General features: G+C 41.0%; 1 protein-coding gene across 1 annotated transcript in view; it reads left to right on the plus strand.

Moving 5' to 3' along the window:
* The first annotated feature begins 697 nt into the window (after window positions 1–697).
* The window catches only part of WNT2 (Wnt family member 2), a 38,382-nt gene continuing 22,151 nt past the window's right edge, over window positions 698–16,928 (plus strand). The window contains exons 1-3 of the mRNA XM_045565531.1: window positions 698–1,074; window positions 3,228–3,454; window positions 8,475–8,752. Coding sequence (XP_045421487.1) covers window positions 992–1,074; window positions 3,228–3,454; window positions 8,475–8,752 — 588 coding nt within the window. The 5' untranslated portion in view covers window positions 698–991. The remainder of the gene's footprint in view (window positions 1,075–3,227; window positions 3,455–8,474; window positions 8,753–16,928) is intronic.

Consider the following 16,928-nt stretch of genomic DNA (forward strand, 5'->3'; position numbering starts at 1 on the left):
GGTGAGCGGTGCAGCCAGTGCGGGGGCGCACAGCCGGGCGGTCGCCTGGGTGCCTCGATTCCTCCCTGCGCGAGCCCTTTGCGTCCCGCAGCACCGGGAGCAGCGGGGTGTGCCTAAAAATTGCGTCCTTCCCGGGCGCTTTGGCCGAAACTGTGGGTGAGGTCCCAAGGGTCATGGACCCCCCCCCCACACACACACACCCGTCCGGGTCTCCTCCCTGCGGGCTCCGTATACAAGCCCAGCGCCCTGAGGCCTGCCCGCCCCGCCCCCAACCTTGCCCGGCACGGACACGGCGGGCAGCTCCAAATTTACAAGTGCTTGCTCTTCCTCTCAGCGCCAGGGAGAGAAGCAAAGCAATGAGTGAAAATCATCCCTGGATTCTTTTATCCTGTACACAGTAATCTCCTCATCCTGCCCCTCGTTTCTCCACACTACACGCTTGCCAGAGGGCAGCCTCGCCTATCCGGAAGGCGCGCTCCTGGGGCCCGAGCCCACGGATGCGCTTTGGCCCGGAGCTTCCCTCAAGGTGCCTATCTCGGGGGTGCTGGGAGCCGCGCAGGGGTGCTCCTCCGTCTCCGCCTCACCTCAGCCCCAGACATCTCTTGCCATCATTCCCTCCACTCCGGCGTAGAACCCCGCGCTCCCCCCACCCCCGCGAGGCGCGGCGCCCCCTCCCTGGGCTGCGCCCGCCGGGAGCCGGACAGGGGCGCGCGGGAGGCGCGCAGAGCGTTCGGGCTGCCAGCGCTCGCCGCGCCTGGGGAATTGGGCTGTGGGCGAGGCGGCCCGGGCTGGCCTTTATCGCTCGCCGGGCTCGTCGTTTGAAACTTTATCAGCGAGTCTCGCCACTCGCCGCAGACGCGAGCGGGGGGCGGGGGCGCGGCGAGGCGCCGGCGGCCGTGACGAGGCGCTCCCGGCGCTGAGCGCTTCTGCTCCGGGCACGCATGGCGCCCGCACACGGAGTCTGACCTGATGCGGACGCAAGGGGGTTACTATGAACGCCCCTCTCGGTGGAATCTGGCTCTGGCTCCCTCTGCTCCTGACCTGGCTCCCCCCCGAGGTCAGCTCTTCATGGTGGTAAGTCCGCGCACCGGCGCGGGGGGATTTTGGAGATGGGAGTGGGGACCGCACTGGCCGCAGGGACCCTTCCAGGCGGCGCGTCCCCGCGGCCGCGGCGGTCTCGGTTTCTGGCCCGAACCCTGGCTCCTGCCCTCTCTCATCGCCCGACCGCGAGCCCCTTCACTTTCCCCCAGAAGATCATTTCGGCTTTGACAACTCCAAAAAAAACCACATTCGCCCTCAAATGAGAGCTCTGATGTTTGGTTTATTTGGATCCAGCTGAGCGACAGCAAAATCAGCCAATTTCTTATCCTGTTGAGAGACGCGCTAGCCAGGTCTCTAGCTCTAGCACAGACGTGTGTGTGCGCGCGTGTGTGTGTGTGTGTGTGTGTGTGTGTGTGTGTGTGTAAATTCACCTTGAAAACCACAACCGCCCCGCCACCCCGCCTCCCGCCCTCCCAAAACTGCCTCCAGATAAACCGACGGGCCAATGCAGGCAGTCAGGAGTTGCAGAGCCCAAAGCGTGTGATTTTGTGTTATTTCCCGTCCTTCCACATTCCTAATGCTTCACCCCAGTGGGGCGGAAGAACCCGTTGGTGCCTCCAGGTAGAGACTATCGCCTTAACACAAAGCTACAGACCCCGGGGGGTGGGGGGGGAGGGTCTGTCTCTAGAATGTTACCGTGTTCAAAACCATCACCCCAAGCAGTAATTTTGCCCCTTTCCCTACAACGTTGATCTGTGATTTATTTATTTGTTTTTGCAGAGTGATGGAACGTTGAATGGTAACAGGTCTTGGCATCGCCAAAGGTTCCAAAGGCAGATCCTCTCCCCATCCAGAAACTCTTCCCCATCTCCCGATTTTCTGATCTTGGAAAGAGATGGAGTTAAGAGTCCTGCAACTTCCTTGCACCTAACAGTTTCAGAACAGATACTAAAATGTTGATTCAGAAAGACCGGTTATCATGGGCTATTTTTTAAAGAATCTGGCAAAAGTAAGGAGTCTCAAAGAAAGACTAGAGCAGGGAACTTTTTAGGGAGACACTGGAGCTCTTCAAAGAGCAAGGCAAAGCGCTGATGGGAAGAGGGGTTCAATCCCTTCCTAAGCCCGCTTTGAACAGGAAGGCGTTTAGCTTTGACATTGCTGACACAGGATCAAAGATTGATTTATCCGACTGACCATTTTTCAATAAAATGACTATTTCTGTTTCCATGGGTGTATAAACATTATTTATTGCTCAGGCTTTTTGTCACATTGTCTCTCAGCTGTCACTTAAATATATTTTTTGGAAGTCACAGCTGTAACGATTTTATGATCATATAAAATAATGAAAATACAAGAAAAAGACATTCTCCTTGTTTGATCGCTTCAAAAGACACCTATGGCAGCTTGGGTTATATAAAAGGTACCTTTCTAAACATTTCACAACTAATAGAGAACATCTGGGGAGAGATGATGATGTAATTTTTTGTTAAAGTTTCTTTTCAAAAAGTACTTTATGGAGCTATAACACTGTTTGATTCTTCCAAACATTTAGTGTCCTTAATAACAATAGAAAGAATTTCTTCCAAAGGTTTTTTTTATAAAAGCCAAAAGAGCTAGAAAATGGAAATATTTAAAGGACTCCTCAGTAAGGAAAGAACAGCATGTCTATGAGGAGAGTGTAACATCAGATACCAGCAGGTGTTGATTAGACAGATACAGACAGTTTTTAAGACATTATGTCAAATAAATGGGAAGTGAGGAGCTTCTAAAGGTCGGTTTCCCCGAAGCCAAGTCCAGACACATTATGCTTTCTTGGGAAAAGTGTTTGACGTCTTCTCCCCAAAACACATTGCTTCTTTCCCTGTCATTGAGTTCCCCGACCCAAACGACCCAGACCTTACCTCTGCTGCCCTGCCCAGAATGTCACCCTGTCACCCGGGCCTCCCACCACGTCTAGGAGACAGTCATCACTTCATTTTGGGCGTGGCTTCTACCAGGTCACTCACCATGCCTGCCTCGCCTGTTTCTCTCCTGAACCCAAAGTAAATAACCCTTGCCTTCTAATACCACCCAAAGGATGAGGAATTCATATTTGAAAAGTGCTTTAAACTCTTTAGTCTCCTGGGGAACACTGAGCCAGGCCTTGCTGTTCATGTTGCTCTCACCTCTGTGTTGGTCCTTTACAGGTACATGAGAGCTACAGGTGGCTCCTCCAGAGTGATGTGTGACAATGTGCCAGGCCTGGTGAGCCGCCAGCGGCAGCTGTGCCACCGACACCCGGATGTGATGCGTGCCATCAGCCTGGGTGTCTCGGAGTGGACAGCGGAGTGCCAGCACCAGTTCCGCCAGCACCGCTGGAACTGCAACACCCTGGACAGGGATCACAGCCTCTTTGGCAGGGTCCTGCTCCGAAGTAAGTCCCCTGCCTTCACCCAGCTCCGTGGGTGCCTGGGCTCAATACACAGTCCCCTCGGTCTTCAAAGCCCCTGCTCATCCTGTTTTGCGTTTGATTTAATCAGAAGTTTGTTCTGTTGGGTGACATTGTCCCTGTTTTATAGATGCCTAGAGAAATCAGAAACTTTAGTGCAGAGTCTTACAGGAAGCCAGTTATGGAGTGGGAAGTAATGCCCTGGACTGTTGTCTCTTCACTCTTTGCTCTGTCTGTCACGTCAACCCTGCACATCAGCCATGTTCAGATTGTTCAGGTTTTGTCTCTAGATGAAGGGAAGAAGTAGCCACAAGGCTCTTTTGACTTTTTCCTCATCTTTCTGGGACTTCTCCAAAAGAATATGAGCCTATGATCAGGACAGAATGCTCAAATCTTTTCTCTGCCAAAGATTGTCATTATTATACCACCACCATGCAAGTGTTATTAAGAAGCAGAGACAAATCTCTACTCACCACCTTTGACTGCCCATTCAAGGACTCAGCCTTCGGTCACTCTCTGTCTAAATCAAACCTTTTTTTCCCCATAGGGGCAGGAACTAGCCTCTGTTCCCTGCACGGTGTTTGGTGCCTTGTGTGTTGCAGGCCCCATTCATTCCCTATGAGGAATTCATTACAATGAATGAATGGATGAACTTGTAGTAAGCACCTGCTATTTTCCAGCTACATTATAGACAGTAAGGATATTTTTGGAGAATAGGGGTGGAAAACATGAATACATAGAGTTTTTCTTCCTTAGAAGGAACCTTAAGTATTATCTTATTACATAATAAATTTCCTAAAAGTTCTGAATATGGAAAGCAGCTCACTAGCTAGTATACAATCGGAGAAAATTAATTGAAAATTAGATTTTATTTTCCAATAGTACCCATCTGCTAACCTGGCATTATTAGTATTCACCAAGAAATGTCACAGCCCATTGCTGTTAGGAAATCTGACTGAAAACACAGCAGTTTATGTGTGAACCCCAGAAACAGGAAACTTTACACTTGTTTTTGCCCACCCCCCCCACCCATTCGTAGGAAAATCATCCGGACTGTGCACTTGGTAATGCTTAACAGAGGGTGTTTCTATCATGTAATCATCACAGCCCTAGGGTTTTATGAGGCCAAACGCATAACTGAATGTCTCTAAAATCCCCCAAGGGCGTAGTACTCTCATTCTTAGAGTATCCCTAAAGTTAATTTACTGCGATATTCTGCAATTTTATTCTCTAGTTTAAGAACTATATTCTTCTGCATTCCTTTTGGAGTTTCGATATGACATCGCAAATTTTTGAAAGGTTAATAGTAAATTTCAGCTGCATGGAATTTTAAGACTTCACCTAGATTATCTCACCAGTGAATCAATTAAAGTACTGGACCTTGTCAAAGACAGTTTGCAAGTATCTAGCTCAAATAATCTTTGCATATACTATGTGCAGTTTCTCAGTGTTTAAAATGTATCAAGATTTTTTTTTCAATGTGCTCACAACCATTTTGCAATGATTTCAAATTAGATGTGCTTCTCATTTGTAAAATGGTCACCTCTAGATCCATTAAGATGTCGCCATATGAGAAAAAAAAAAAACTTTAGATCACAAATCAAAGAAGCAGTTTTGACCAGTGATCCTAAAGATAGTATATCTGTGAAAGCTGGAGATTCATTCATAAAATACTTTAACATAATCTTGGCAATGTTCATTTCTTCAGAGTTGTAGAGTTGCTGAGAGGGAGGAGGTTAGAACTGAAGGAAATGGAACTAGTTTGACTTATTCTAGGGCCTCAGGTAAATAAGAGATTCTAACTTGTACTTCCTTCAGATTTCTTTCAGATGAAGCTCAAATGCTTTGCCAAAGTACTCAGAACTTAAAACACTCATGCTACACAATTTCTTTCCATTCTTCACAGAAGGCCAGATTCCTTCCTACACATTTATGCAAACTCCTGTGACTGTCAGTGATGATTTTGTGTTGGTTATGGGAGGGCTGAATTTGGCCTTTAGCAGCTTATCCTGGAAATAATCATGAAATTCCAATGAAGCTATCCAAAGATTTTTACAATTAATTTGCTTGGAGGGAAATTTACATCTTAGAGTCGTGAAAAACTCTCCTTTGGAAACCCAAATGTGCTTATAGATGACTAGGAAAGGCAAAGAGTGACACTATTTATAGGGAGAACATAAAAGTTACTAAAATATCCCGTGGTCATACAGAAGTGGAGAACATTTGCCTGTTTTGCTTGAGAGAGTCAGAGTAAGACAGAACAATTTCAGAAACATTTGTAATTTACTCATTCAACAGACAGTTATCAATCACCGGCAGAGAAACAAAGACAGAACTTGTAAACCCAGAAATATTCTTGCAAGAATACACCTCCAAAATTCTAGAATGAGCCTTAAAAAACAAAAAGGTGATTAGTTCTCATCCTTGTAAATGTTTTGTTGTTGTTTTTTTTAAAAGGCAAATCTTTCAAAAGACAGTTGAACAACCCATAACCTTCAGGAAAGCCTAACTTCTAGTATTTTGCCTTCCCAGGTAACAATCCCTCATCCCAAATAAAAATGTGCCTATGTGCTTAATAGACATTTTTGATTTATCTCAATCCAAAAATTAAAGAAACTTCAATAGTAACACATCAGGAAGTTTAAATATCACCATTTAGGTTTGGATTTTGTTTCATTTTTGTGATGACTTTAAAAAGAATCAGTTTTTCTAAGAAGAGGCCCAAGATCAAAATTTGTTTTGTTACAAAGCCAGCTCTTGAAATGTGCTACTATTTCACACATAGCATTTTAGTGATTCATCTAAAACACTTAACTGAAAACATCTTAAGGCCATATCTACATGATACGAGACCATCTGGAGGTAAAATGAAAAGTCAGTCAATGTGCTAATTTTTTTATTTAAATAAATGAACATCTAGCTATGTAGTAATGTGTTTTAATAATAAATGAGAACTATTTAGAAAGGTGTGATTTTTGCTTTGGAAATGATTCCTGAAATGTAACGGATTGTGTTTTTTTTTTTCTTTCAGCCAACAAATTAATGTAATTGTTTGCAAGTTGCACCAGGATGAATTCTGCACCTAGATAGACAATTTATTTCTCTATTGCTTTCAAAATACTGTCTGGTGTCTGACATACTATCATCCACATCTTCTATGCCTTTCCCCTAAAAGACCACCTCATAAAACTTCTGTTCTTTCTCCTTAAAAAATAAGACCAGTGCTAAATACTTAAGCATTTGGGAATTTTCCCCCTATGTGATCTCTCTAAACATGGGCACTGGACTCCAAATCCCAAACCAGGCTTTAGAGGATAAATAGGGTAACTATGGACAAGGTGTTTTCCTAAACTATAAAAATGGGTGTAATAAGAATTTTATTTATCTGAAAGCCACTACCTGAGATTAAGCCACATTAGCATCTATTAGTCTCCTTCTTTTACAAAACATCTCAGTTCCACGTAGAATATCTGTGGTCCTTATAACATAAGCTGGGACTCTTTAAAACAGCTCCCACGACAATCGCAATTCTCTCTGGAGAGCACTACCTGCTACCTATGGCAAATATTCGTATAATTGATTTTACCTAACTACAGGGCATGATTGATTCCTTTTTTGATGGTTAGAGGTTTGGGGGAGATATTTTCTTGAAGGCTGAGGTAAGTGCCATTTAATATGGTGTAGATATGTTTTCCTGATTTTTAATAATGAGACTAGCAGAGCAAATATTGCGAGGGATGTACAATAAATTTTAGCACTGAATGACAAACGGAAACAAGCAGGGCTTCAATGCGAAAAGGTGGTTTGTTCTCCCAGCTGTGTGGTTCAAAAAGTCACACTCGTCTTGACATGTTGAATCACCGAATGGCTCTCTGTTTTCTGCCTTGCATTGGCATCAGCTTGTGCGGCTTCTATTTTGATTGTTAATATATTTGCTGCAGCAACCATTAATAAAAGGGCATGCTAATAACAATGAAATACAGCTCCACTTGAAAAACGAGGTGCACACGGACCCTAAAGAGCCTTATATCTGTCACTATACCACAACACCGTGTTATGAGTTACTACAGATTATTAAAATAATTTAATGTAGTTATTGCACTGAAATATGTACCTTTCAGCCTGTAAGTAAAAGTAGCCTGTGCTCTAATAAAGAACAATTCTAAGAAAGCACCCCAAAGGGTTTTTGCCCAAGTCTAATTATAGGCGGTAAATTTGTTTCCTTCCAGAAAAACCAAAGAAAAGCTTTTCACTGTCTTTTACCCAATACTAGTGATTAGTGCAGGTGTTCCAGAAGAAAGTAAATTCACCTTAATAGTTAGACATAGTATGTAACCCAAGGATATTGCATATTGCCTTCAACAATCTCTCAATTACTTGTGAAAGTCAATGCCAAGCCAAAGCTCCCCAGTGTTAATGCAAGGGGCTGCTTACTGCCAGAAACCTCTTCCCACCGCAGTCCCTAGATTTCTTTGAATTCAGTATTTCATTCCTAATAATTTAAATGTATATGTGTGTCCTCAGTAATGCCCAGTGGTTTGGAAGTTTTTTTCAAGGGAAATCGTGGTGTCATGAATACCCAAATATATTACAAAATGACAGCATTGTGGAATTTCGACTGTATTTCATAGATGAGGAAACTGAGGCCTAGAGATGCTGTGCTCTTCTAGGACATCTAGGGCTCCTGGCTAAAGCAGGGCAAGCGTGTGTATGAGACTAGTATGAAGCTAGGAGCTGGGCATGGCTGTCTTTGATATTCTTTATTTACTTTAAGCAGAGTTGTCATACAGATATCTAAATTGAAAAAAACCTATATTAGATGGAGATGATTCATATTAAGGAAAGAGCCTCAGCTCTAGAAAAGAATCCTTCAAGAATACCAGAACTTTTTTTGTCCAGTGGCAGAGGATGTCAGAGGTAGATCAAGTATGAAATAGGCATCATGTGAGAGTTATTCACAACCAGCACTACCAGACCATTTTTAAGAAAAGCATTTTTGTTTCAGGTAGTCGGGAATCTGCCTTTGTTTACGCCATCTCCTCAGCTGGAGTTGTATTTGCCATCACCAGGGCCTGTAGCCAAGGAGAATTAAAATCCTGTTCCTGTGATCCAAAGAAGAAGGGAACCGCCAAGGACAGCAAGGGCACTTTCGACTGGGGTGGCTGCAGCGATAACATTGACTATGGGATCAAATTTGCCCGAGCGTTTGTGGATGCCAAGGAAAGAAAAGGAAAGGATGCCAGAGCCCTGATGAATCTTCACAACAACAGAGCTGGCAGGAAGGTATGGAAATGCAAGCGTGCTCATTTTGTAGACTGCATGGCTTTATGAATCGCTTAAGCAGAGCTTATCTGAAATCTTCCTAGAGTTGATAAAATGCGGTAAAGTCACAGCTTCCCACTGTTCCCCAGCCCATAGCTGTTTGTTCTAAAGAATACCACTGACTGGGCTGAAATATCCTCATCCATACTCCACCTTCCCGTCCACAGCTGAGCTGAAGGAGTCCACCCACTGCTTTTGGCTTGTGTTGAGTCAAGTGTTTTATGGTCCCTGTGGATACTGTATCATCTGGGCAGAAGATATAATCTGTGCGTTAAGATAGTGCTTCATCCCACGTAGGAATGTTATGTTGGATGCTTTTATCTAAGGGATATCAAGACCCAGAGCATCTTTTCCCAAACTTTTCATGAAAGCAGCTCACCAGGTATGGTTTGTTGGCTTCTAGATTCAAGGACGCTCTCTTTTAGAATCAGACCCTATTAGAATCAGACCCTTTTAGAATCAGGCTCTTCCTCACGGTTTCTGGTATTGAAAGAGTAAGTAGACCAGGGGAAGATATGGCCACAAAAGTGTACTCCAGTCCCCTGCCCTCTAGTCCTGATTAACCTCCTGGGCTGTGGGTCAATGTTCACCCGCTAACCTCCACTTGTTTGATGAGGGCACTGAGGCACACAAAGACCTCAAGGTCACGTGGTGAGTCAGTAGAAAAGTCAGGACAAGAAGTCAGGTTTCAACTCCTGGTCTGAGGGTGCTTTGACCCAGGATTAAACCATTTCGGTGCCAATGTTCAGCTTCGTTGATGATCCATGTCTTTCCATTTGGTGGCATGACCAGAGTAACTAGAGAATCTGAATGCTGCACTTGATACTCTTGTATAGAAAGCATTAACTGGCTGGGCTAATCAAATATTTGGTCAGAATGATTCTAGAATAATCTAATTGCCAATAGGAAGAGATAACCATAATTTGTCTTTTATCAACATAACATAAAAATGTGCCTGATATTAATATATAAAGAAAGATCAGCATAAAATTGAAAGGTCCCCGGGGAGGCTTTAATAGGAAAAGGAACAGAAAAGAATGCAGATCTGTTTGGATGAAAATCCTTTTACTAGGATCCTGGAGAGAACGAATCTTGTTTAAAGGAAGTTGGAAGGAAAGAACTCTTTCTTAGCACATGGAATAAGATGAGTGTGACCTGAGCTGTTTACAAATAATACCTTTCTTGAACTTTAAAAATCAACATTCCTTATTTTCATGAATTTATGAACTTATAGTGACTACTGCCAAGAATATAGACTATGGTTGTGCAATCCTCCAACTATTAGTAATTACTGCTTGTGCAATGATTTGGATTAAAAAAAATCTGCATTGACCTTTGTTTTAACATTGATGCTGCATGTATAAGTTATAAAGTGTGGTGTCTTTGATAGGAGTGTGCTGCCTTCATTGTTCAAACAGGGTGTCCAGTTATATTTCTCTATTTGGAAAGATAAAGGCATATGATCATACGTTGTATCCAAAAGAATGTTGGCTTATCAAAATAAATGTTAATTTTGCTAAATAGGTCATTAGATAATGAATGTTTCAACTCTTCAAGACAATAGATCTTAACTATGATATTTTAGGCCCTGAATAAACATGACTTTTAATGTAAATCACATGATTCTTCACTGTGTAGAGGTGAACAGCTGTCAGGCCTCAGATATTCTCCTGCCTACTCTGCAAAACTTAGGAGGCTACTTTTGATTGGAATAAAAGTGCACACGCTGACTTTTTAAAATGTGGCTTTAATTAATGGTGGGTGGGCAGACTTTTTCAAGGAGATGCATGATGTCAGTGAATATGAACTTTAATGAGAGTAAATGTATTGAGATAAACATGCGTCTCTAATTCTCTTCTTGCGGTCATTAGACCCCCAGTTTCTACTCCCCCTTCGTACCAGCAGAAGGTCTGTGAAATCAAAATGAGAACAGGCTGGGCTTGTGTTTGAAGGCAGGCCTCCTGAGCTAAGCCTCCAACTGGCCTGGTTCTAGAAAACCCCATCCTCCCAGGGCTGACAGTAACATCAGTCCACTGTTTTCTTTTTCTTTGGGCTTTTCAGTATTTTCCGAATTGTCCAATATGAACATCTTCTACTTTTTAAACTGGGAAGGTTAGGAGAGACCAGTAAGTTTTATTTAAAAGAAAAGCCATCTATTCCAAGACTGTTCTTTTTAGCCAATATTAAAAGTGAGACTTCAACACTTCCATTCAGAATAGGCCTTAAATTTTCCCCAATATTTGAACAGTTTATTTATTATAGCAGCTGGTTAGAGCACCCTCATGTGTCTCTGTACTGTAATATCATTTTAATGTAATATCATTTTAGATCCTCTGTGCTATAATACCATTTATTTTAATCACAGTTTCAGCAGAATTTATAATGATATTTTGCCCTTCATGTTTACTTGAATACACATCCCTGATTGAGTCTAGTTTTCCTCCTCCATATTGGACTATTAATAAGTACTAAAAAGATAAGTCTACCTTGTCTGAAACAAATACTCTATCAAGAAGGACATTCTATAGTTTCCCTCAGCTCTTTTTAGATCTGAAGAAGTCGTGCTATGAAAACTTTCTAATTATACTTAAAGATAGTCTTAGGTAAATTACATGCAAAAGGTCAATATTCAGCATTTATTTCCTTTCATGGGCTTGCAAATGCCTTTTGAATTAGTCCACTCTTTCCTCTAAGATGAAATAATTACGACTTCTTTTTACTCTCCTAAGGGTATTGATATCAAAATAATTCATGTATCTAATCAAATACTGCCCTTCAATCACTCCGGAAGTTTCCATAAGAATAGAGGACTTCCATAAAAATACTTTCCCCAAAAGGTGTCTCTTACTGTAGTGAAAATAGAAAGAACATTGGATTTGAAATCAAACCCACCTTGGTTTCAATCTTACAATACCTGTGGCTTTGTTCACTGCATCTCAGTTGCTCTCATGTGTGGAAGGATGTAAGTGGTGCTGTGGGAAGACAAGTGTAAGGGAGATAACACAGAACCTGGCATGGAGTCAGTGCTCAATAAAAATTAGTTCTTTTCCCTTTAGCAAAATGAAGGTTATTTGTGACTTAGGTAACTGAGCTAGGCAGAAATCCAATTTAAACTATTACTTAGGATTCAACCTCATCACTCCATCTATCCATGGAGTCATCTCCTGTCCAGTTAACATACTCATAAAACCAGGCATATAGTATTTTCTAACTTACAGAATACTGTCCAGTGTTTTGTAACTTGATATTTCCAAAACCCCTGTAGGAATGAAACATGGTATGAATATTTCCACTTTTCAGAGGAGAAACTCGGCCTCTGAGGTATGCAGTAGCTCACCCAGAGTCACATAATCATGAAGCTCAGGGTCTGGGGGTTCAAACCCAGTTGTGTTTTCCCATATGCCTTTGTCTACATTTCCATGTTGCCCTTGTTGAGAATTTCCAAGAAAAACAGTATTTCTATATTCTTTAAAAAAAGCATCATCATCTGCCCTTGGAAGGTAGTTTACTCTTGACGTTTTTCCTTTGTGTATGTCCTCACAAATTTTCTAAAATGAATGTATATGGGAAAAAGTTATTTTCAAATGCTGAAAACATAACTACTAGTCATTGTGAACATGCCTGAAGCAACTTAGCCTTATCTGCAGGCTTCACAAAATTTCAGCTAATAACCACTGCAGGTTTGAGAGCACTATTCCTACATGTTTTGGGACTAAAACTGGTTCAACAGATATTTTATTAAGAAATAAATATTTGGGAAAGGCACCATTTTGGGTACTAGGTCAGATGTGGATAAGAGTAAGACAAAGAAGCCCTGACCACAGGCAGCTAAATTCTAGTCAGGGAGAAGAGTGTAATGCAATTGCAAGGCAAGTGATGCTAAGTTGTGTAATAGAAAAATCAGCCAAAGGGCCAGTTAGCTGAGGAGATAAAGATTGTGTCATAGAAGAACTGGGTGTTTGAACTAGAGATAAAGATTGCCCATGGTTGAGATAGGAAAAATGCTTTCCAGGATTAAGGGACTCTAAGAAAAAGACAGATATTGGAGTAGAAAGTATATCATAAAGTTGAGGAATGACGAGGGCTCTAGGGTGGAGCTCAGAACTGAGGGTTAATAGAGCCGAGGCTGGAAATTTGTCTCAACCAGATCTGGAGAGCCGTGAACACTGGGCAGAGACAGTTGGGTGTCACTGTGAAGGCAGGAGGAAGGCATTGAACGATGGAGGAGAAAATTAAATACTTGAGTTCAATTTTTATGCATTTGTTAATTTCTCTAGAGCCCACTTTGAAAGAGTGGTAGATATCAAAGTTCGACTTTCAGTAATACATTTGAATTCATGACTTAAAAAATAGGTTTACTAGGAAAATGATGAGAAACTTCTATCTCCCTAAATTTTATCTTTAGCCTTAAATATACAAATAAGGACAGATATAGTATGCTTCCTAAAGTTTATTAATAATAAAAATTAGCATATGGAAACTGTTTGTATTTGTATTTTCAACATAATGGTTAATGTTATTATGGGCTACTCTACGCATTAGGAGTTCTTAGCCACAGATGTCATCTTGACTGAGACAGTAAGGACAGTGCTCTGGGATCAGAAAACTAGCTCTAATACTTGAGCATAACCTTGGACAGGTTGCCTAACTAGGGTTGCCATGTAAAATAAAATACATACTCATACACACTAGGTTTTAAGCCAGCCCAGGAGCCACATTTTGCATAAGAGTAGACTGAGGTCTAACAGGGTGGCCAGAATTAGTAAATAAATTGAATATATTTGCTAATTGAAGTTATCTGAACTTCAAACGGAACTTGGCATTTTGTATGTTATATGGGGAAATTCAGAGGGTGAGGGGATCCAGAGTTTCTAGTTCCTTGTGCTGTCCAAACAAGCACAACCCAGGGCCAGTGCTGCAGAGCTCTAGGGCCTGTCCTTGAGTGTGGCCCGCTGGGGCGCTGGGACAAAGCAGAGAGTTCTAAGTTCCACCTTCAGGAAAAGCTTCCAAAGTAAACAGAAAATGGATATTGTACAACATGAAGCACAACCTTACAGGCAAGGAAATCTAAGTTCTAATAAAGACTTCAAAGAGTAGTTCTCTTGATGCTACTTAAAATAAATAATAATAAGTAAATAACAAGTCTGACCTAAGAGAACTGGGGCATGATGAAAAGGAAATCATACTCTTAAAAAGTAAGGAATATCAAAAGGAAAGAAAATAAAAACCTACACTGAACTACAGAGCCAGATTGCTTTAACCTCCTATTTATCCCGACCCTCCCTTCAGTAATCTTGAGCATCTGTGTGGGGCACAAATTTCACTTAGTAGATATTTGTTTTCTGATTGGTCTCCTTAGTTCATAAAATTAAATGCATTTTGAAAAATTAGGTCAGTTCTGCCAGCCTCACCTTTGTCTTGTTGGATCCAAAAATAGTATGTGGGCTGGGTGTGGCAGTTTATGCCTGTAATCCCAGCACTTTCGGAGGCTGAGGCTGGAGGATCATTTGAGGCCAGGAGTTTGAGGCTGCAGTAAGCTATGATCACGCCACTACACTCCAGCTAGGGTGACAGAGTCAAGGTTTTCCTTGACTCTGGGGGGAAAAATGTATATACTTGATGCTGTGGCTCTTTATATATCATATGAATCAAAAACTAACCAGAATTAAAGTTCCAAAAGAGGGAATAACTCTTAACAAAATTGTTACAGTTCCATGTAAAGTTCTATTATTAATGGAAAATGTTTTTTAGACTTGCCTCATTAGTCAATAAGAATTATTATATATATGGTCAGTCGATGGTAATGTTCTTGAATCACCCAAATATAAATTCCACACCTTATATTTTCTAGCTAAGCCCACCCACGGTCAGTGTTTTTGAAGAATGACAGGGCTTGAGAAATCACAGTGTCTTATTTAAGTTAATAAATGTTTGCATAAGCAAATCAGTTGTACAGTTTGCTAATAAATATTTCTTGTTTCCCTAGTGCAGAGCATGTATGTTTGAAGGGTATACGTTAGTCCAGTTTTCAGTAACTGCTATCTTAGAGATGTGGACCTGTCAAAAGGGTTTAATTGTTAATAAATGTACTTGGCTTTAAGCCAGCATCTGAAAATTAAATAGTATGTTTTTAATATGGTGTTTCCCTCAGGAAAACTGATACAGGACCAGAAATATGTTAGTTGCTTTGTGGAATATACCCAACTAAAAAGTGAAATAATAACAACACTACTTCACATGCTCAGGTTTAACTAAACAATTTAGTTAAAACACAGCATATTAAGAACCTAAAATAAATCCTAACTAGGATTTCTAAGGTAAGGTCAGTTGTTAAGTTGGCAAATATTCCACACGGTATAAAGTGGCTTGCCTTTTTTTCTAATAGGAAGAGTATCAGTGTGACATGATACAGGTTTTGCAAACTTATCAAAATGCAGATACAAGACAAAAATTCTAATGCCCCTCAAAGATGTCTTGGGAAGACACCCTAAGTGTTGCTTGGGCTCAACCTTCAGAAAAGCAGACTTAGGAAACCACAACTTCATTTTCCTTGGGAAAAGTTTGTCTTTATAACTGGCAAAATAATTCTTTTTAGACTATAATTAGATATGTAAACACTAAGTGTAAAAACTTGTAGAACTCACTGGATCCAAGAAACATGAACCTCTCAATTGGCAAACCCCAGTAGGAGAAACACCAGCAGAGTGATTTAACATGTCACCTTTGGTGACAGGCTGGGGTTATAACCTGCCTGCTTGGGTTATCTCACTGCCTGTGAGACCTAGGGCAAGCTCCTCTGCTTCTGGGAGTTTCAATGTCCTCATCTGTAAAATGGGGATAATAATAGTATATACTTTATATGGTTGTGTGGACTAAATAAAATAGTGAATATAAAGTGCTTAGCATGGTTTGCTATATGGTAAGAACCTAATGAATGTTATCCTTCATTATTATACTCTGACAATAAGTTGGGACAGAGAAATATCAAATAGAATTGTTCTAGCCTACACAATGCATGTATTTTCTTCTTCCATAGCCCTTTATTTTTCTTTTAACATTCAGACATCTGTCTCTATGGTATAGAATGCTAATATCTAGAAGTTTGGGTTTTTTTTAATTTTCTTAAATTTTTAAAGTAGAAAATAAGCCTCTGCAGGTCGAAGGTTTAAAATGTTCAAAATCAAAGATGAAGGGCCACATAAAAAATGTGCAAAGATTTTAATACTGAAGCAATTATGAGCCTATGGAAGACTTTTGTTGAGAAAACGTATATATTAAGCTAAAAATGATTTCTATGAGGCTTAACACCAATAGAGTCTTGCTGTCCTTAGATGTTATCTGAAAACTACCTTTTTTAAGTAGTCATATCAAATGAGCTAGTATGTATTGACAGGATGCCACAGAGTAAAAATTAGATGGAATTAAGGCAAATGGGGAGAGATGAGGGGTTGTCTAAGAATCACGCCTGCCAGTGTGTTGAGATAAAGAGGCACAAGTGTGTGAGAATTGTGAAGAGGGGCATATAAGAAGGCTGAAAATTGAATCTTGACAGCAACCTGCATTAAGAATCAAAGAGGGGAGTAAAACAGAGACCTTTCAGGAAAGATTCAAGAGCCAGCATCCTACCCACTCACCAAAAAGCAAAATTGTCTGGTCCACAAGCCCCACCTATACCACCAGAGCCCCTAAATACCTTTTTACTACTTCACTCTTATGAAAAGACTGTCCAAGGATTATCACAGATTATATTAAATTCAGCAGCATGAAAGAAAAAAAAAAAGGAAAAAGAAAATTGCCAGAAAATGACTCCAGCATAATAAGCAGTAATTCAGGGACAATAAGAGAATTTTTAAAAAGCTGAATTAGTCTCCTCACAGAGATACAAGATATTAACATCTATAAATAAGAAGAGAGGCTTTGAAAAAGTGACAATTAGAGGACAAGAACTCAGAAGAGAAAGCCAAAGAAATCTCTCAGAAAGTACAACAAAAAGCCCCAAAGACAAATGGAATTTAAGGAGGTCCATAAACAACCCCCCTCTTTCCCACTTGAGTTTGAAACCAACTGAGAAAATGGACAGATAGATGGACTAAAAATGTCAGTTTCACTGAAAAAAAAAAAAAAAAAAAAGCTGGCT

This window comes from Lemur catta, chromosome 11, assembly GCF_020740605.2.
Source record: "Lemur catta isolate mLemCat1 chromosome 11, mLemCat1.pri, whole genome shotgun sequence".
NCBI classification, from domain to species: Eukaryota; Metazoa; Chordata; class Mammalia; order Primates; family Lemuridae; genus Lemur; species Lemur catta.